The sequence below is a fragment of the Urocitellus parryii genome, chromosome 10 (genome assembly GCF_045843805.1).
Source record: "Urocitellus parryii isolate mUroPar1 chromosome 10, mUroPar1.hap1, whole genome shotgun sequence".
Lineage (NCBI taxonomy): Eukaryota > Metazoa > Chordata > Mammalia > Rodentia > Sciuridae > Urocitellus > Urocitellus parryii.
The window spans coordinates 91,806,044-91,828,201 of NC_135540.1; the positions used below are offsets into that span (position 1 = coordinate 91,806,044).

At 32.5% G+C, this 22,158-nt stretch overlaps 1 protein-coding gene across 1 annotated transcript; it reads left to right on the forward strand.

Annotated features, from left to right (window-relative positions):
* Positions 1-1,434: 1,434 nt before the first annotated feature.
* Positions 1,435-21,423, forward strand: LOC113178220 (UDP-glucuronosyltransferase 2B17-like). The gene is made up of 6 exons (XM_077803170.1): positions 1,435-2,179; positions 3,493-3,641; positions 13,140-13,271; positions 15,108-15,195; positions 16,094-16,313; positions 20,974-21,423. Exons 1-6 carry the CDS (start codon positions 1,456-1,458, stop codon positions 21,251-21,253), a joined length of 1,593 nt encoding a protein of 530 aa, XP_077659296.1. The 5' UTR covers positions 1,435-1,455; the 3' UTR covers positions 21,254-21,423.
* Positions 21,424-22,158: the final 735 nt, after the last annotated feature.

Consider the following 22,158-nt stretch of genomic DNA (forward strand, 5'->3'; position numbering starts at 1 on the left):
CAAAGAATCCCAAGAAAACATGTCTTTACCAGGAGCTTTCTAAAAGGTGAGGTGATTTGATATAAAGGTTGACCAGATCTACTCTGGAGAAATGCTGGCTGAACCTCTTTGATTGTGGTATAAGTGCTCCATGTGGGACACAGAAAGGTGACAAGAAAGACTACTCACACCCAGTTACATATAGCACATTCTACCAAAGTATCAACTGGATATCAGGGCAAAAGTTGCCACATACAAATAATAACCTAAGAAATACAATAATTTAAATGTGTAGTTATACATGTATACTCCTAGATTCTAAACAAGACTCTTGGAACAGTTTCATTGAAATTCTAAAGCATATCACCATGATCATAAAAATCTTAACCTTATTGAAGGAGTGATTTAAGGGGTGATGATTGGAAAAGTTCAAGAAATTTTAAGATAAGCTACATAGGAATACAGAGATGAGAGAAATTGAATAAAGTTTCATCTCTAACTTCCTTTTTGTACTCCTAAATTCAAAAACATAATAACTACAATAAAATTATTCTTCAGATAACTTGAATGCAACACATTGCTTAGTAAAACAATAATGATAAATATCTAAAGATGAGTTAAATTCCTAGGTATTTTATTTTTTTTAATTTTTTATTTGTATATGGACATGATGACTTTATTTTATTTATTGTTATGTGGTGCTGAAGATTGAACCCAGTGCTTCACACATGGCAGTGAAGTGCTCTATAACTAAGCCACAAATCCTGCCCCAGTTCCTATGTATTGTCTGCTTCCAAGAACAAAATATAAACACAGTAACATTAGATTAGATTAGAAAATTTTACACTACTGTTAAAAAAATTAACAATAACTCTTAAAAAACAGTAAGGTACACTCATTCAAGTATCTGCCTCACTGAAATCATATTTTCAGTAGGGGAGTCCTGTGATTTGAACATAGCTTGTGACCACCCATGTTTGTGTTGAGGTTTGTACAATATTGAGAGGTGTGATTATTTTAGTCAACTTTTTCATCACTGTGACTAAAATTCCTAAGAACAACTTAGAGGAGAAAAAGTTTGTTTGGGGCTTAAGGTTTCAGAGGTCTCAGTCCATTGATGGCTAATCCATTGCTCTGGGCCTAAGGTGAAGTAGCACATCCTGAGGGAAGTCCCAGCAAAGAAAAACCACTCAGCTCATGTCAGCATCTGGAAGGAGAGAGGGAGAGAGAGGAACAAAGAGAGAGAGGCACCACAGGACAGATGAACCCTTCTAGGGCATACAAACTTTTATAACCTTGAGGTACTCTACCTTGTGTTTGTCCTTCTATCATCCACATGATCAGCCTGTACAATTGTACTTTGAAGTTCAGAAGTTATACTTTAACTTTGGATTGATTTATCCTGAGACATATAAGCCTGAGAAATTGAAGAAAAGAAGAGCTGCTAATGTAAAAGAAGCATTACATTGCACCAATATGTCTGTGAAAAGGAAGTCAGTCCTTCTGCTGATACAACTGATGTGTTACTTTAGCTCTGGAAGCTGTGGAAAAGTGCTGGTGTGGCCCACAGAATACAGCCATTGGATGAACATGAAGACAATCCTGGATGAACTTATCCAGAGAGGTCATGAGGTGACTGTTCTGACATCAACAGCTTCCATTCTTATTAATCCCAACACAACATCTGCTATTAATTTTGAAGTTTACCCTGCACCATCAAGTGAACAACATTTGGAAGAATTTTTCTCCAATTGGATCCATGAATGGATTTATGATGCTCCAAAAAATGTCTTTTGGGGATTTCATCTATTATCGCAAAAACTTTTCAAGGAATATTCTGATACAATTGAACAACTCTGCAGAAATGTAGTTTTAAACAAGAAAATTATGATGAAACTACATGAGTCAAAATTTGATGTGGTTCTTGCAGATGCAGTTGGTCCCTGTGGTGAGCTGCTGGCTGAGCTACTTAAAGTACCATTTGTATACACTCTCCGCTTTACTCCTGGCTATACATATGAAAAGTACAGTGGTGGACTTTCATTCCCTCCTTCCTATGTGCCCATTGTTATGTCTCAATTAAGTGCTCAAATGACATTCATGGATCGGATTAAAAACATAATGTATATGCTTTATTTTGATTTTTGGTTCCAAACATTTGATGTGAAGAAATGGAATCAGTTTTACAGTGAAGTTCTAGGTAAGCTGTTTCTTTGATTAGTACTGTGAAACCTAAATTTCCTGTGACTTTGAACCTGATCTTGCATGAATATAAAATCAGAAGAATTTTCTTTTCTGTAAGTAAAAGAATAGAATGAAAATATAAGATGAACAAATAGTTTCACCAATAAAAAAGGGCAGTTATATTATAGGGCCAATTAGAAACCAGTGGCAATTACTTATTCAAAATGTTTCAGGAAATAATAACCTGCAAATTTAATCATGGAAGATTTCTCTGAGCAATTACATATGCATTTTACTATTGTTTTCATCTTTAAGGACACTCATTATTAATCTCACTAAATGTTTTAATGATGATAGGTATAGACATTAATAACATACACATGTATTACTAGCACAACCATATATGTACCATGGAGGAAATTGTTTACTTTTGAATAGCTCTGTTTCTTCAGTTAGAAATTTAAAAAAATGTATTTATTTGCATTCCTGTGAAGATTACTTCACCGTTACCAGGGTCTCTATCTCAGGCACAGAAAGTTATACATTGTGATACCTTATATTTCATATTCCTTGATAAAAACAAACTAATCATGTGTTAAGCCCTAAAACCTTGGTGTAGAGTAAAACCACACCTTATTAGTCTATATTTTTTAAACTGCATATACCATTTAAGACGATATGAACTAAATTAAGCATGAGAACCAATCTCTATTTTAATATTTGTGTAAACTTTCTGGCTGTAACTTTCAAAAATGTTTATTTTTTACAAAGTGAATACTATTAATCTCTCAATATGAGGCAAATGCAGTAGAGGTCATTAGGAATTCAGGCATACTCTGTGAATCACTACAGTTCACTTGAAGAATGAAGGATAAAGGGAATGGTTTGCTCAATTGTAAAAATTGACTGACTACTCCTAGAAAAGATATGTCTACAGTTATGGGAGCCCTGATTGTTCATGGATCTCACAAAAATTCTAAAAAATTAGGTTTCTTTTGTTGTTTTAGAGAAAAAATAAAATGCATTTTTTACTTCTAATGAGGCTTAGGTTAAAAATTTAATTGTGATTGTAAATATACTAATAAAATACTAGAAAGTACCCACACAACTAGTTTATGTATGTATTAACATATATAAAATGCATCAAATATAGTATGTAAAAATGTGCTCTAAAACACATACCCATTGTAGTTTGCAAACACAAGAACACACACATACACAAGTGCATTTGGACACCTTGCCCACATAAATCCAACTCATTTCAAGGCAATATATCAAGCATTCAAGGTACATGTCTCTCATTTTCTTTTCTTCTCTTTCTCCATTCAGGGAGACCCACTACAATATATGAGACAATGGGGAAAGGTGATTTTTGGCTCATTCGAACCTATTGGGATTTAGAATTTCCTCGTCCATTCTTACCAAATTTTGACTTTGTTGGAGGACTCCACTGTAAACCTGCCAAACCCCTCCCTAAGGTGAATCTTCTCCTGTTTTCTTTGTTCTGTTAATTAACATTTTTGGTAGAAATGACTCTGCATTTTTAATTCAGAGTGTTTAACTCAGAGATATGAAAAGCAACATAAAGAGTTCTGCAAATTATAGAACCAGGCATTTCTATGCCATCACATGTAATGGCGTTTCATTATTGTCATAGAAGAAAGTAGGATATTGGGTATCCTTTGAGAATAATCAGTAAAAATGTCATTCATTATGTAATAAATAATAAAGAATCAATAATTTATTCTAATAAATACAAAGAATATTTATTAAGTGGCTGTCATATACCAGAGATAAGTGTTGGATATAGAGAGTTATAAAGTTGACACAGTTTCTGCATCAACCAGATCTTATATTCCGTCTGGGTACAGAGACTGTAACAAGTAATAAATTTGTGTGTGTTATCATAAGGAAATTATACAATACTAATGAAACCTAAACCAAAGATAATTTAAAAAAATCCTAAAAGTCTCGATAACAAAGGTGAATGCTAAAGAATTCACAGGATAGGAAAATGGGTTGAGGGAGAGAGGAAGACACAAAAGGAAAGAACATACAATAGTAAGGAAAACTCCCAAGAACTTCAAGAGTAGTTCAGCAGGAGAAGGCCCAGCAAAGAGCAGATGTTGCTAGAGAGGTAAGTGAAAGACAGATAATTAGTAGGAGTTTAAAATATCTGTGAATTACATTGGGTAGCCAATGAAAAGAGTTAAGCATAAGAGAAATATGAATAAAGTTTCCATTTTGAAAAATTTCAAAATGCAGTCACCAAGCAGGATTTTAGAGGGAAAGACAATGCAGAGGAACCACTCAGAAAGTTGTTGCAAGACTGCAGATAACAAATGTTGTAAACATGGATGAGGTTGTTCTTACATGTGACTGTGCTTATTTATCTATTAATATTCAAACTTCATATTGTGTAACCTGGAAAAAGTAGATAATACTGATACACAATATCCTTGGTACAAACATAGGATCCATAGCAATATTCGCTATTGTAATTATTCCTTTTTTGTTTCTATAAAACTATTTTTTCTTCTGAAAAACTGAACATTGTTATCTACTTTTGAAGACCCTAACTATACCAAAAAGGTTGGATTAACCCTTAGAAATAGTAGTATTTGGGTATTTTTACATTTAATTCATTTTAGCATCCCCTAAACACTGTTGTGTACATGATTTGGATTATATTCAAATTGAGAGATAGAAACTCACAATATGGCTGATACAAACTACCATAGATTTTCTCTTGTAATTGTAGACCGCCCAGGTATAGTATGATAGCTCTATTACCAATAATATTAATTAGGTAATATGTGCCAGGCACAGTGGATACAATTTCATATATAACAGAAAGTAGAAACTAGGTAAATCAATAATGTATTTTCAACCAAAGACCTAGAGAATAGATAATCCATCAATTTGCTTAAAGGTAAATGTCTGAGTTTTGGCAATCAAATGATTAAGTAGAATTGCTGAAATTATATTGTAAGTGTTCAAGTTCTTCACAACCTTTTAGCTTTAAAGTAATTGCTTTTCTCAGTGATATAAATGTGTGGCCTCTACTTGTCTTCACTCCAGCATTTGAACAAACTCACCTGAGAACTCAGACTATTACATCTTAGACCATGATAGGGATGTTTAGCTTGAGAGAGCTTTCTGCCATATGCCAACCTTAGAGGACACCTCAGGAAAACTATCTTGGAAAAGTTAAGTCTCAACATCACAGCACAGCTTCCCAACAGAATGAACATAGGAAATATATACTGCAAAGATAATGATTACCTAAGTTTTCTTGTCATTTATTTTTGACCACAGCCCTTTAGTTTACAATTACAAAATCATTCTGTCAACAAATAGGATAATATTTCATAGGAGGAAACAGAAGTGTCTAAAACATTTCAAATAAATACCATGCTTAGAAGAAAACATTACTTGCCATACTGTTATGTGATCTCTTAAGCATTTCTTTTTCCCTACCTTCTTAAAGGCACCAACATATTGAGATCTTATCTCAAGCCTTGTATTCAATAGAATTATTTTGTTGTTTGTGATAAGTTCCATACAATATAAACAGAAAACAAAAGTTAGTGAAAGTTCTGACTAAAAACTGAGACAGAGTTATTGTAAATTTTAAGCCATTAGCCTCTGATCTTCAGAGATTTCCCCATTCACAGTAGGAGAAAGAGACCTTATCAATAAAAGGGGAAAGACAGCAGAAGAGGAGGAGGAGGAAGAGAAGGTAGATAGCAGTGTGATCATGATAAGGAATAATAGTAGCTGGTTTTATTTAATAGAATAAACAAGATTAGAAAACAGGCCAGTATTAGAAACACTGTCTTCTTGATCTTTATTATATAAAGTAATGCTCCCCCAAATTACTTACTTTTCCATTAATAATTATATTCTCAGACAATTTCGGTATTGTTTAAATACAGAAATTTGTCAAAATGACAAAGATTCAAATGTATCAATACTCAACAATGCAAATACCCTGGATTTAACAGTATACCAATTGTAATTATACAAACAAAAAATCAAATGAATGTAATCTGTGTTTATGGTAGTTACTTATAGAATACATATTGGAAAAAAATGTCTTAACATTAATTAATTAACACATTATGTGATGTCATAGTTTGAGTAATGATTTTAAAACTTATTCTGGTACATACCACACCATCAGAATCACTTTATTTACTTACATGTTTATTTTTATCTCTCTTTTTGTACTATGGATTGAAATCATGTGCACTCAACTACTGAGACATATCCCCAGCCCTATTTTACATTTTATTGAGAGACATTATCTCACTGAGTTGATTAGTGCTTCTCTGTTGCTGAGGCTGGTTTTGAACTGGAGATCCTCCTGTCTTAACCTCCTGACCTGCTGGGATTACTGGTGTATACCAACTTGCCCAGTACAATTACTTTAAAAATAAATGCTTAAATACATTAAGTCATAATACAAGTTTAGTTGGAGACTAAAAGGCAAAATACTGATTATAATAATATTATTATTTTTGTGAGAAGAAAAGATTCAGAAAAGAATTTTGATCTTCCATTTACATTATATATGTGCATGTATCTACTCATGTACTTACATGAACAGAAAAAAAAAGACCCCAATGAAAAAATTCAAATTTTGAATCAACAGTATCTCTAAATGAACCAAAGATAATTTTGGCAAATCTTCTTAGACATTACATACTTTCTTCATGCTCTTCCAAATTTTCATATGATTAAATTATTTTCCTTGAAAAATAATGTTACAGAAAGACTGGGACCTGTCTGTGTCAGGGATTGATTGGTTTAAAAAGGGTATATTTATAAAACAGTAATAGTGAGAAAATGTTTGTACAATACGAGATGAAGAACATTTTGAGCAGGGAGAAAATATATTGAATATATTCCTACAATTTGCTCTAGGTTACTGGAATCACAAAATAACTGGATGTGTCACAAGTTCCTAGGAGTAGTGCAATGTCCACTATATGTGAATGAGCTACTCAACAAGTTGGCCTGTTCTATTAAATGGCCAGAGAAAGTCCCACTGTGGTGCAAGAGCTCCATGGTTCATAATAGGTGAAAAATAAGGGTTCTTTACAGCCACTGATACACACTTCATTCTCATACAACTTCAATATCATTACAAATTTCAGGGAAAAAGATGAGACATATAAATAACCCAAAGATATGATTACTCAAGTACATGTATCATTCCAATGCAGTGAAAATGCTGATTTGGGATCAGTATAGTTCTGGACATGTATAGGATTATTAGGATCCATTGAATTATGTAAAAGAAATTCCAAACCATAATATTAATCTTCTGAATGCTAGTGTTTGTTCATCTCCAGTTTTTATGAGCTATTATAGAGGAAAACTTAGGAAACTCTCAAAATTATAAAGTAAGGAATGAAACACTGTAGACATAGGAAACAAAAAAAATGTACAAAAATCCTGTGCACAGTTAACTTTACTTCTGGGCTCACAAGGACAGAAATAAGTACTAATAATTCCAAACTAAAAAATCATCCAGATTAAAATCCTGGAATAAAATCAAGTGAAGTACTATAACAATAAGAATTATAACCAAGTACTAGCTATAGAGTTTAAGAAAAAAAATTAACATTAGTAATGAATAAAATTTTGTATTAAGAGTCTACATATAATAATTTCTAACATCATTTCTTGAATTACTATTTAATAGCTCTATGTCATTTCTTTTTTTTTTTTAAAGAGAGAGTGAGAGAGGAGAGAGAGAGAGAGAGAATTTTTAATATTTATTTTTTAGTTCTCCGGCGGACACAACATCTTTGTTGGTATGTGGTGCTGAGGATCAAACCCGAGTCGCACGCATGCCAGGCGAGCACGCTACCGCTTGAGCCATATCCCCAGCCCAATGTCATTTCTTACATACACACACACACACACACACACACACACACACTCACACACACTTATTTCTACAAGTAAGCCTAATTGTGCCTTCTGTGTCATAACACACATCTCTTTCCAAAGAAAGTGAGTGACTGGATCAATTTAAAAATATCCATAACTCTCAAATTCTAATAATACATGCTTTTCTCTTCTTAGTTTACATACAAATAATTTCTCTGCTTTTCCTACATTTTTATTAGTTCATTTCATTGTACATAATGATGAGATCTGATGTTACATATTTATACATATACACAATATAACAGTATAATTTGACCAATAAAACTTCCCAGGAATTTCCCTTCCCTTCCCACCTCTCTCCCATTGGTTCCTTTCTCCACTGATCTCCCTTTGATTTCCATGAGATCCACCCTTATTTTTTCTATTTTTCCTCTCTAGCTTACAAAAATGAGAGAAAATATACAACCTATGACTTTCTGAGTTTGATTTATTCAATGTAATAGACTCTGATTCCATTCATATTTTTTGTAAAATGACATAATTTTATTTGTTATTTTGGCTGAATAAAACTTCATTGTGTATATATATTACATTTTCTTTATTCAGTCATATATTGGCAAATACCTAGGCTTTTTCCATGTGTATTATGAGTTGTTTTGCTATAAAATGGGTATGCATGTATCACTGTTATAAGATGACTTTATTTCTTTAGGATAAATACTGAGAAATGGTATACCTGGGTGATATGATATTTACATGCTTACTCTTTTGAAAACTATAAATACTGATTTCCATAGTGGTTGTACTCATTTACAATTCCTCCAATGGTGTAAAATTTTTTTTCTCCATATCCTCTCCATCATTTATTATTCTTTTTATTCTCGATGACTACTATTCTGACTGGTGAAAGATAAAATCTCAGTGTAGTTTACAATTCCCTTGTTTCTAATGATGTTGAACATTTTTTTGTGTTTATATTTTTCTTGCCTATTTATATTTATTCTTCTGAGAAGCATCTTTAAATTCATTTTCTCTTTGATTATTTGGGTTGTTTGATTTTTTTGGTGTAAAGATTTTGGAATTCTTTATGTATTCTAAATATTAATCATTTTGCCAGAAGGTGTTTTGCAAAGATTTTCTTCCATTTCATAAGTTCTCTTCTTCACAATTCTAAATGTTTTCTTTGCTGTTCAGAACTTTTTAATTTGATGCCTTCCAATTTATCTACACTTGGAATTATTTCCTGACCTTCAGGGGTTCTATTTGAGAAAATTATTGCCTGTACCTATATGCTGGAGTGTTAACCCTACATTTTCTCCTAGGAGTTGTATAGTATTGGTTCTAATTTCTAGGTTTTTGACCCATTTTGAGTTGATTTTTGTGCAGGGTAAGAGACAAGAGTATAGTTTTATTTTTCTGCAGTTTTCCCAGCATGATTTATTTAAAAGCCAATCTTTTCTCCAATGTGTTTTTGGCATGTGTGTGGTTTTCTCTGTGTTTTCCATTCTATACTACTGGTCAATATGTCTGTTTTCATGTCAGTACCATGCATTTTTTTGTTACCATAGCTCTGTAGTATAATTTGACATCAGATATTTTGATGCCTCCAGCATTAATTTTTGGGTTTAGAATTGCTTTGACTATTAAGGGTCTTTTATTCTTCCAGATGAATTTTAGGATTATCTTTTCTAGTTCTGTAAAGAATGTCATTGATATTTTCATTAGGATTACATTGAACCTGTATATTGCTTTGGATAGTCGACGATTTTAATAACATTAATTCTACCTATCCATGAACATGGAGGGTCTTTTCATCTTATTTTATGTCTTCTATAATTTCAATCTTCAATTTTAGAGGTCTTTTAACTCTTTTGTTAGTTTTATTCCTAGGTATTTGTTCTTGTTATTGTTGTTGTTTGTTGTTTGTTTTGAGGCTATTGTGAATAAAATAATTCTCGTGATTTTTTTTCTACAGATTCATTGTTGGTATATAAGAAAGCTATAGATTTTTGTATGTTGATTTTGTACTCAGCTACTTTGTCAAATTTGTTTATTAGCAATATCAGTCTTTTGGTGGAGTCATTTGGCTCTTCTCTATATAGGATCATATCATCTACAAACTAATAATTTGAATTATTTGTTTCCTGTTTTCTCACTTATATTTATTTATCTTTCCTTGTTGCTATTCTACTGGTTTTGGAATAGGTGTGTTCTTCTTTTTCAAGAGCCTTGAAATGAAAAATTAGGTTTTTATATGGGATCTTTATGATTTTATTATACAGGAACTCATAGCTATAAACTTTTGTCTTAGAAATTCCTTCATTCTGCCTCAAAGGTTGTATTACTATTCTCATTTGAGTTTAAGAATTTTTAAATTTCTCCCTTAATTTCTTCTATAATTCATTTTTATACAATAGAGATTTTCCAATCTCCATATGTACATATAGATTTTGTATGGTTCTGTCATGTTGATTTCTGATTTCATCCAATTATGATCTGGTAGAATATAATAAGTAACACCACTTGTTTTTTATTTGATTAGAGTTGTTTTGTGGCCTTAAATAGTCTATTTTGGAGAAGGTTTTCTTGAGGTGCTGAGAAGAAAGTGTATTCAGATGCTGTTGAATGAAATGCTCTATGGATATCTGTAAGTTCATTTGATTTATAATATTTTTCAGGTCCAAAGAATCCTTATTGATTCTATATCTGGATGACCTATCAAAAGATGAGAGAATTGTGTTGAAATTACCAAGAATTATTTTATTCTGGTCTATCTGATGTTTCAATTTGACTAGTGTCTGTTATGTAATTATTTGGATCCATGTTTATGACTTAAATATTTATAATTGTTATATCTTCTTGTAGGATTATTTATTTTACCAGTATGAAGTGACCAGCTTTGTCTCTTCTGATTAATTTTGGTTTGAAGTCTGTTTTTCAGATATAAAAGTAGATAATCTTGCTTATTTTTTATTCCATTTGTATTATGTATCAATTTTTATCTTGTTGCATTCAGCTATGGCTGTCTTTACCTGTAAGGTTTGTCTTTTATGAACAACATATCATTGGATTTTGTTTTATGATCCATTCTCCCAGACTATATACATATAATAATTAAAGAATTGAGATGATTTATTTTCAATGTCATTACAAAGAGATGTTTATTAATTCCTGTCATTTTGATTCATTTATATTTAATGTGGTCCTATTTCTCATTTGCTTAGCTACTCTTCCAATAAGATTTGTTCATTTTTGAACTTCAGGGTTTTTTTTATTTCTTCTATATGGACTCTTTTGTTAAATAATTATTACCATCATGGTTGCTTATTTTATTTACTTTAGTACTGTCTAAATATTCAAAGCTGGCCACTTTTTCTTTTATATTTGATGTTCTGTTTTCAGTATTGTCTACTGTACTATAAAGATTTTAAAATGACCTTTTATTTGATTTATTTTATCTTTGACTTTCAAGATTTATGTTTGGTTCTTTTTCAATATTTATATCTTGTTGAATTTTTCATTTATATTCTGTAATGATTTTTTTAATTCATTCAATTGTTTTCCTATATTCTCTTGGAATTCATTGATCATTTTTATAATTCATTGATCATTTTAAAATATGATAATTTCATTCATTATATTTTATAATAATTTAATTTTTGAATTGTTTACCTGATTTTTTAATCAAAAATCAATATCTTTGGCATCAGTTTTGGAAAATTAGGAACTTTTAAGTGATTCCATGGTACCTTATTTTAACATAATTCTTATACTCTTTGTTGGATTTTATGCATATGTTAGGAGGGATTTCTCTTCCATGCTTTTAAAAAAATAGCTTCAGATGGACACAATAACTTTATTTTATTTAGTTTTTTTATGGTAATATGAATCAAACCCAGTGCCTCATGTGTGCTAGGCAAGCACTCTATCACTGAGTCACAAAACCAGCCCTCTTCTACTTTTTTAAGGCATAATATTTGCTTTCCAAAGTGTCCTGGAGTGATCTAGATTAAGACTCCTTATAAGTATGATATTCACAACTTTTGAATTAATTCCATAATTCCTGTGCAGTGGATTTCCATAGGTGGAAACCATGAACTCATCCTCAGCTATTTCTATTTGAGGCCTTATCATTAGTTTGAGATTTATCTCTACTATTCTCTGTATTAAAGTATAGTTAGTGATTGAATGCCATTAATTTTCATGTGGAGCAAGATAAACTATATTCTGTTTGAATTTATTGCAGCTTATCTCTGTAGGGAGTCTGAATCTCAGAAGCCTCCTAAGAATTATACTCATTTCACAGAGGAACTCATTTCCGCACACTCTGCTGTTCACCTGCACATCTTTCCTAGGTTCAGTCCCTTAGTATTTCGCTAAGTTCCTGTTCAGATTCTCACTCACTTCAGGTGGTCACAAGAGCCACCAGCTCAAAAGAAAAGCAAGTTGTGCTGCCCCTTTGATTTTCTGACTTGAATCCCCTGGAGTAAAATCTTATCTATGCCTGTTTCACTCCCATTTAGCTAGGTACACTCTAGGCCACACAGTAGGCAGTACAGCAGTGTTTGCTCAGATCTCCCAGTTCTGGTAACAGACACTGGAGCAAGGCCACCTCAAGATGAATCCACCTTGTCTCTCCCCAGGCAGTAAATACATAGCAATTTTCAATCACAAATGTTCAGTGGAGCCTCTGGATCAGCTAAGTTCATGTTGTTTCTCTGATCTCAGGTTTCTTTCACATTAAATATGTCCACTCTGATTCTCTCTTCATTTTTCATTTCTCTGTGGTAGACAGCACCATTACTACTGCTGTAGCTGCTCGCACAAATAGTTTGGTATCAATGTAGTCTTCTTTGTTTAATGAACGCAAACTTCTGAGTTTCTGAGACACTCTCACTGTCCAGTATTGAATTTTAGTGAAATCCTTCTTTCACCCACCTCACTAAGAAGCAGTATTCTCACTGCTTATATTTTGATCCTTGGAGCAACTAGGAAGGCAGCCTTCCTCTAATCTGACATCTTGTATCCCCTCCCTCTTCATTTTTTTGATGGAGCAAATGTTTCATTCACAGGAAATGGAAGAATTTGTACAGAGTTCTGGAGAAAATGGTATTGTGGTATTTTCTCTGGGGTCGATGGTTGCTAACATGCCAGAAGAGAAAGCCAATATAATTGCATTTGCTCTTGCACAGATTCCACAAAAGGTAAGCAAAAGTGCCCTCCTAGTGGCCAAATGTATAAAAAGTCTGTTAAACTTTATAAAGGGTTTGCTTAATGAAGCATCCTTTGTGAAACATAACCTATTGTGATATCTCTAATTCATCTCAAAAATCATGTTTTAAACAGAAATATGTGTGGTTATTCTAAACAGTAAAGAGTGTTTAATATTAATATGTTAAAATTAACATTGTGATAATAAAAAATATATTTTACATGTCCATTGTGATATTTTAATTGTAAGGGTATCACAGACATTTACACAGGTACCACATTCTTCTCTGTTACTTCTTCCTTTTCATTGCAGGATCCCTGAGAGCATTGCATACACAGCAAATGTTATCAGAAAGCTATAAAAAGTTAACTCATAACTGGACCACCATAATAATGCTAAGCAGGTATTGAAGAAGGCTGAATTTTATCATGATTTTAGTTATCCGATGCAATCCCTTATTCCTTGGTTACCCTCATTTAAGAATAGTATTCTTGCCATAATATTCTACTTCATCTTTGGCCAAGAAAAATGGAGTCTGCTAAATATGGACTGAATTTCTGAAACTGTAAGCCCAAAATACGTCCCCTCCCCATTAAAAAAAGTATAAATTTACTTAAGAAACTGTTCCTGGAGTTTTGAGGAGAAAGGCTATCCAAACCATTGGGCCACATTCCCACTCAGTCACATGTATTTATAGATAAAGAAAAAAACAATTTGCACTATTGGACAAGATCCTGACAATGTCTGACAATTAGAGAAAGTGTAGAGATTAGTTCTGCCTTTGAAGTGGACCCAGTGCATTATAAAATGTACCCCAAAGGACTTTGCTTCTAAAAAATCAGAAAAATACCTTTTAAGAAGAAAGAAGAGAGTATAAGTAAGAGTCAAGCAGAAGCAAGCCTGGCATGGGCTGAAATTCAAAAGTTCCCACCTCCACAAAATGCTTTAATACCAAATTTCTAAAATAATCACTCTTGTAGTCTTTGAGTGTTTTCCATCTGCTTTGCACTTTCCTATCTGATACAGGCTTTTCCTAATTGCCCAATTACTTTTCCTTCTGTAGACCTAAATTTATTTTGCTGCTCCCATTGCATTTAGAAGATAAGCACTTAGAAATTATACTCCAGTTCATGAAGATTGCTTTTAATTTCCAGAGTCAGCTCCTTATTTTGTTCCTAGACATAAAAAATATCTTGGATATATATAATACTACCACCAAGATTTGTACTGCATCATTGAATGATAACACACAGTTTTAAAACATTTAGCAATCTTACAATTTTGAACTTTATTTCAGTATCCATGTAATTATTTGTAAGTTGCAAATAATTTCTTCCTTTTAATACTTAAAGAATTTCCAAATTCACCAATATTAATAGAAGTGTGGGTCAAGGTCCATAAGTACCAATAAAAAATTTCTTATAGGTAGTGTTTAATAAATTGAAGTCTAAAACAAGTTACGTGTAATTCTTAGTTAGTATTCATTTATTTCTAATAGTAGCTGACTGCATTGGTTTGCTTTTGTGTACTAAAAACAATGCAAACTGATATAAGCATCTTAAACAATATATGTACTGTCTAACCTATGTCACTCACAAGAAATAAACATTATGATATTAAGTTGGAAAATGAAATCTAGGATAAAATGCATAAAACAAATAATTATGGATTTTTAGTTTGTATTTTTGTAATTCTCATTACATAAAATTGTATTTATTTCCGTATGTGTTAAATGTTGAACTAGACGATCTCTTAAATTTTTAGTATGCAAACATGCTATAACATTAAACTTTAAATCATAGAATAAGGCATATTCTTTACCAAACAGGTCATCTGGAGATATCAAGGCAAGAAGCCAGATAAATTAGGACCCAACACTCGAATATACAACTGGATCCCCCAGAATGACCTTCTTGGTAAGACTCTGAGATAAGTCCTAAAAGCATGAGTACCATCAATCTGGATGCTAAAAATTCAACAGGAAACATTTTATTCAATACTTGTTACTTAAAAAAAAATCAAACACAATGTTCAACTTCTTTTTAATTATTCTCCAGGCCCAGGGGTGGTTTGAAAAAAAAAAAAAAAAGCAAAAATCTGTAATATTAATGTACACCATCATTATATACAGAATCCAAGTTATCTTTATTTCTTGTGCATTTACCTCTGCAAGAATTTATCACTCAGTTCCTGGATTGTCTCTCTGTGTTTTTGTATGTCTTTCACTTATTGTTTCTTCTCCTGCAGGTGTGTTTCAAATACCTTTCAAGATGGCAACCAGGATTTTTTTTTTTTTATGAACAGTGACTCTTTATTTTCCTGGAAATTAATGCACAATCTTCATTATGAAGTGCAAGCACATTTTGTAATGAAGCGTAGTCTCTCTTTTCTCTGAATTCAGTACCATCACCATCCTATTCCCTGCTGCTTTTGACATGCTACATAGCAAACTTAGTGACTTCAGTTTTTTAATGAGATAATATGCTAACATGTTCTTCATGACCTTATTTTCTATAAGTGCATGTTGATTCTTTCACTAAAAAATATTCTATTTTTTCTACCTATTAATGTTGTATTCAATATTCAAGTCTCAACTTATGTACCCTCTCTTTCATGTAGTTTTCGGTTAGCACTCTAGTGGACTTAGGTGCTTGTTCCTCTGTGATATGAAAAAAATAATTAATGCAGGGTCATGTTTACAATAATTTGTCACCTAAAATACACTCAGATCCTTTTAATGCCTTATAATACACATTTCTCCTTTTCTTTCTAAGATTTAAATTAATAATTTTTCTGGCATTAAATCAATCCTAGGTCATCCAAAAACAAAAGCTTTTATAACTCATGGTGGAGCCAATGGTGTTTATGAGGGGATTTACCATGGGATCCCTATGGTGGGCATTCCTTTGTTTGCGGATCAACCTGATAACATTGCTTATGTGAAGGCCAAGGGAGCAGCTATTCGATTGGAATACAGAACACTGTCAACTGCAGATCTTCTCAAGGCCTTGAGGATGGTCATTAATGACCCTTTGTGAGTACAACAAATTTGACATTGGGTACTATTCATAGAAGAATTGTCTTTTCATCAATGAGTATAAATTGCAGCACATTTTCAGGAGGGTAATTTTTTAATTAATTAATTTATATATGACAGTGGAATTCATTACAATTCTTATTACACATATAGAGCACAACTTTTTATATCTCTGGTTGTATACATAGTGTATTCACACCAATTCATGTCTTCATACCTGTACTTTGGATAATAATGATCATCACAATCCCCCATCATGAATAACCCCATGCCCCCTCCCTTCCCCTCCAACCATTGCCCTATCTAGTGTTCATCTATTCTGCCCATGCTCTTGCTCCCTATCCCATAATAAATCAGCCCTCTTATATCAAAGAAAACATTCAGCATTTGGTATTTTAATTGTCAAACTTTCCTTAGCATTATCTTCTCTAACTCCTTCCATTTAACTGCAATTGTCATGATTTTATTCTCTTTTATTGCTGAGTAATATTCCATTGTGTATATATGTCACACTTTTTATCCTTTCATCTATAGAATGGCATCTAGGTTGGTTCCACAGTGTAGCTATTGGGAATTGTGCTGCTATAAACCTTGATGTGGCTGTGGAGGAGGGTAATTTTGAAAAAATCTAAAGATTCAACCCATATTAAATCTATTTTCAATCAGTTTAACCATTACTGTTTCAGAGTTGTATACAACTTCAAATATCATAAGAATTTCAAAATTGCATTGATCTTGTAGATTACATAGGATAATGATTACTGCACCATTTCTATACATACATAAATTATTTGCCATATATAGCCATTTGTAATGAGGATTTAATTTTTAAATATGACAGGAACTACACAAGAAAAGATAAACTTATAGAGATATGACAGTATCTTAAATCAATACCTAAAATTTCTGCAACCATAAATTATTTTACTCAAAAATTATTTCATAAGTATCAATATTTTCACAGATTTCAATGGTGTATAACACACAATATACCATTTATATCTGAATTAAAAAGTGTGAATAAAATTCAAATACATTTGATGTTTCCATAGTTATTAAACTCTTAAATATTGTAATTTTTGGAAATTTTATCACATCAAAAGAAATGTGACAATGCATTGAAGTCATTTCTTATTACCTCCTAGACTAGGAAAACTCCATTTATTTTTTGTTTCTATAGATCATCCTATTCTAAATATTTCACATTAAAAGATATTAAAATTATTGTCTTTTTCAATGGTTTCTTTCACTAGTGCTGTTAGTTTCATCATGCTTTGCCAAGGGTCAGTCTTTATTGTTTTTTATTGTTGAATAACATTGTGTGGTTGGAAATATTCAAAGTAATTTATCAATTCATCAGTTTATAAAGGTTTCTGTTTCCAATTTTGATTATTATGAACAACGTACACAATTTGTATGAAAATAAGTATTCGTGTCTTCTGGTAATTTCTAGTTATAGAACTGTTAGGCCATATAATAATTTTTATGTATTCAGATCTGCCAAACTATTTTCCAAAGTAGTTGCAAAAATTTTTACAGCATACAAGCAATATAAGAGAGTTCCAATTTCTCCATATCATTGTTAGCATTTATTATCACCTTTTCTTTTATTGTAGTCATCCTAATGAATAGGATTGTAGCTCACTGTGGTCTTGACTTGCATTCCATGATAGCTAAAGAGCATCATTTTATGTGCTTTTTGGTCATTCACATACCTTCATGAGAGAAATGTCAGTTCCAACCCTTTGCTCATTTTTAACCAGGTTATTTATGTTTTAATTATTGATTTTAATATTTCTCCATGTTTTATGGACATAAGACTCATCAGATATTTGATTTTCAAATATCTTTCTAACATTCCATATGGTTGATTTTTTTAACTTTGTGATAATCTTAGAAGCACAACAAAATTTTCTTCATGATATTTCATAAAAAAATCTTCAATAATTACCCTTTTCCATACTGCAAAATGAAATTATATGGAGTATATATTTTCTAGGTATAATGACTATCTTCAATTCAACTCTCATTTCTCTTAATGATGGAATTATTGCTTAAGGAAGGTATCACTTAAAGGACAAGTTCAAAACTACATTTCCAAGAAAAAATAGTAGCACAATAAATAATAAAAATACTCTGAGAGAATAAAGAATGGAAAAAAGAGACATAAAATGATATATAAATGGAAAAAATACAGATTAAAACATCAGACTTAAATATGAATGTATCAGTTTTACATTATGTCCTAAAAGACTTTTCATTACCCTAACAATCTCTCCTCCTTCTCCCCTGTTCCCTTTCTTCTTGTATAATAGTCTTCCTATTACTTTTATATCACCTACCCTGCCAGATTCCACATGTGAGGGGAAACATGCAATATTTTGTATTTCTGATTTTTACTTATTTCACTTATTACTGAAATGTGTAATTCCATTTTGTGTTCATTCTTGTACAGGGTCAGAGTTAGGGATCAAGCTACAATCTTCTACATATGGCTATCCAGTTTCACCAGCACCATATTTAGAAAAGGCTCTCTTTTCTCCAATGTGCATTTTTGGCACCTTTCTCAAGAATCAGATGGTTCATGACTTTCCATCTTCCAGTATCTTCTTCCTTCAATATTCTGTAAATTTCATTGTAGAAAACTTACACTTCCTTTATTACATATATTCCTAGTGATTTTTCTTTGAAGATATTGTTAAAAAATATTTTTCTGATTTCTTTCTCACTGAGTTTGCTGTTGATATATTTACAAAGCTATTTTGTTTTGTGTGGCGATTTGTATATTGTCACTTTTCTGAGTTTATATTTCATTATCAGATTTAAGTCTTCTAATGGATTCTTAACAATCTTCTAAGTGGCAGAACATATGACCTGCAAATCCTGTATCATGATCCAATTAGTGGGCACATTGGTGTCCTTACTTCACCATCCCTGCAAGTTAATTGTGATATTTCCTGGTGATCACTTAGGATATGGTGTGTTTTTCTTGTACTATTGGGTGTTATTATAGAAAATGTAATGTATTTTATATTAATAGGAAATACATTTAAAACACCATAAAATAATAGAAGAAATACCTAGGGCTACTATTCTAATAAGACCAAGAAAAGTACCTCTGAGGAGTGACTTGTTGGCCAAGAACTTAGCCATGAGAAATAAGCAAGACTTATAGTGTTGCATGAAAGGATACTCAAGGAAAAGCCAGACGAGATTAAAAGTATGAAGGTGCCAAGGGGAGAACACATTTGGTGACACTGGAGAACAGAGAGAACACACATGTGCTCAAAACCACTAAACACTAGGAATGGATCTACAATATAATTCACGTATTCCATTTCTCAGTATATATTCAAAAGATCTAAAATCAGTATACTATAGGAATTCAACTACATTGATGTTTATAGTAGCACAGTTCACTGTAGCCAAGCTATGAAAACAATGTAGGTTCCCTTCAACAGAGGAATGAATAAAGAAATTGTAGTGTATACACATAATGGATTATTGGTCCTAAAAACTGAAATTATGTCACTTTCCAGTAGATACATAGAACTGGAGACTATCATGCTAAGTGAAATAAGACAGGCTCAAAAAGTCAAACGTCAAAAGTTTTCTCTTATATGTGCAAGATAATCCAAAATAGTGGGGTGCAAGAAAGGATAAAAAAAGAGAGAATTTTATCAAAACAGAGGAAAGATCAATAGAGTGAACAAAGAAGATTGAGGACAAATAAGCAGGAACAAGAAAAGAGAAGAAGAGTAAAAAAAAAATCTGGCTAAAGTTCATGTGTACATTTTTGGATATATCACAGTGAATTCCAATATTATTTATAGACAAAAAACACGAATTAAAAAAAGTATATATAAATTGCAGAAAGATCAGTAGAGCAGAGAGATTGAAGCAAGGGTAGGGAGGGTATGGGAAGAGAGGAGTGCTAGAGGCTAAATTAGAGCAAATTATATTCCTTGCTTTTGTGATTACGTTAAAATGTGTCCTAGTGTTACATATAACTAAAAAAAAGTCAATTCAAATAAAATTTAAAAAAACACATGTGTCTAGACAGAATGAGGGAGGAAAAATAATATCAGAAATCATGGCAAGTGTCTAACCCATCAGAATCCACAAGTACAAGAAGAGATTTGTATTTTATTCTACTTATGATGAGAAGTCACATGAACATTTTGAGCAGGATACTTCATAATTAGATGTGTACGTTTTAATAATACCATCTTGGCTACTGAGTGGAAAATACAGTAGAGGGTAGAAAAGAAAAGGAAAAACAGAGAGAATAGTTAGGAAGCACTGCACACCATGATATGATTCTTCTTTAAAAGCTTCAAGGTGATCTCTTGCAAATTATATGCCTTCTCTCTCACTTATTGGATTCAGAATGGTTCATATCTCTTTCCTTTCATGAAAAGAATTTGACTCACCTTCTTGAAATTCCATGGGCACTTTTGAAATATTTTACATCAGAACATAAGTTAAAATCAGACATTATATGGTGACAAAAGAAAAAAACAAATCATATGCAGGGCAAGTCTCTGATAATTATTTGAAATCATCCATATGGCACTTGTGGAAAACTTTCATTGACTTCATGTGCTTAGACAGATTAACTTATTTCAATGTTGATCCTTTTATGTTTCACCTTTAGATATAAAGAGAATGCTATGAAGTTATCAAGAATTCAGCATGATCAGCCAGTGAAGCCTCTGGACCGAGCTGTCTTCTGGATTGAGTTTGTCATGCGCCACAAAGGAGCTAAACACCTCCGGGTGGCTGCCCATGACCTCTCCTGGTTCCAGTACTACTCTTTGGATGTTATTGGGTTCCTGCTTGCCTGTGTGGCAACTGTGATGTTCATCATCACTAAATGCTGTCTGTTTTGTTGCAAGATGTTTTCTAAAACTGGAAAGAAGAAAAAAAGGGAGTAAATTTATCTAGGCCTGGCTCCTCCCATTGCTCCCATTAGAGGAGGCTATATGGCCAGGTTCCTACCTATCCTAACAACTTTTCACAAATCACTTTGTCAAGTAAAATTTTGTCTCCATGAAATTCACTCCCTGTGTAAGAGACAGAAATATTTCTGTTCAAGGAAAAGTTATTTGAGAAAATAAAATTAAACCATATGGGTTTATATTGCCATTTGATTCTGTTTTGTAGCTTTTACCCCTTTGAACACAGAGTTCACCAATTAGAGTGTTGTGATTTGCCTTTCCATTGGTTTCCAGGAAACTGGAAGTGATGCTTACTTTTCATTGTACATTCATCCCCAGCATCCCTCTTTCTTGAAAGATGAAGGAAACAAAGTCATTTGTCAGTGGCTTTAGAAATGTAGTGATGCCTACCTGCTTTCTCTTATCAAATAGAAGTATGTGGGAAATATTTAGTTTCATGAGCTCATTCCCTTTTGCTCTTTGCCCTTTAAAAATGTTCACCTAGATGTTCCTATTTTTATTCCGTTTTTGGGTGGATATATAAAATATCAGTTTTTTTGATTTTTGATTGACCAGAGCAGATGGATCTGACTCTAACAAAGAAATAGCCTGCATTTGCTTTAGTTATACCAGTATAGACAAAAGGGGTTCAGTAGGTGTAAGATTTCAGTGTAGCAGGGGATCCTGTGGTAAACAGGTTGTTTCATGCTTAGCAGGTCACGGCCATCTCTGCCCAACTCTGGGGAGCTGCTGTTTGATTAAGACTCTGAGCTAAGGCAGAGAACCAGGATGATTAGGAGTTTGGGAATTTCACACAGGAGTTCCCAGAAAAGCAGCTTCCCAGCCTTATCTTGGCTCAAACAAACCCGTAATTCATATACGGCTTCCAAAATCTTACAAAA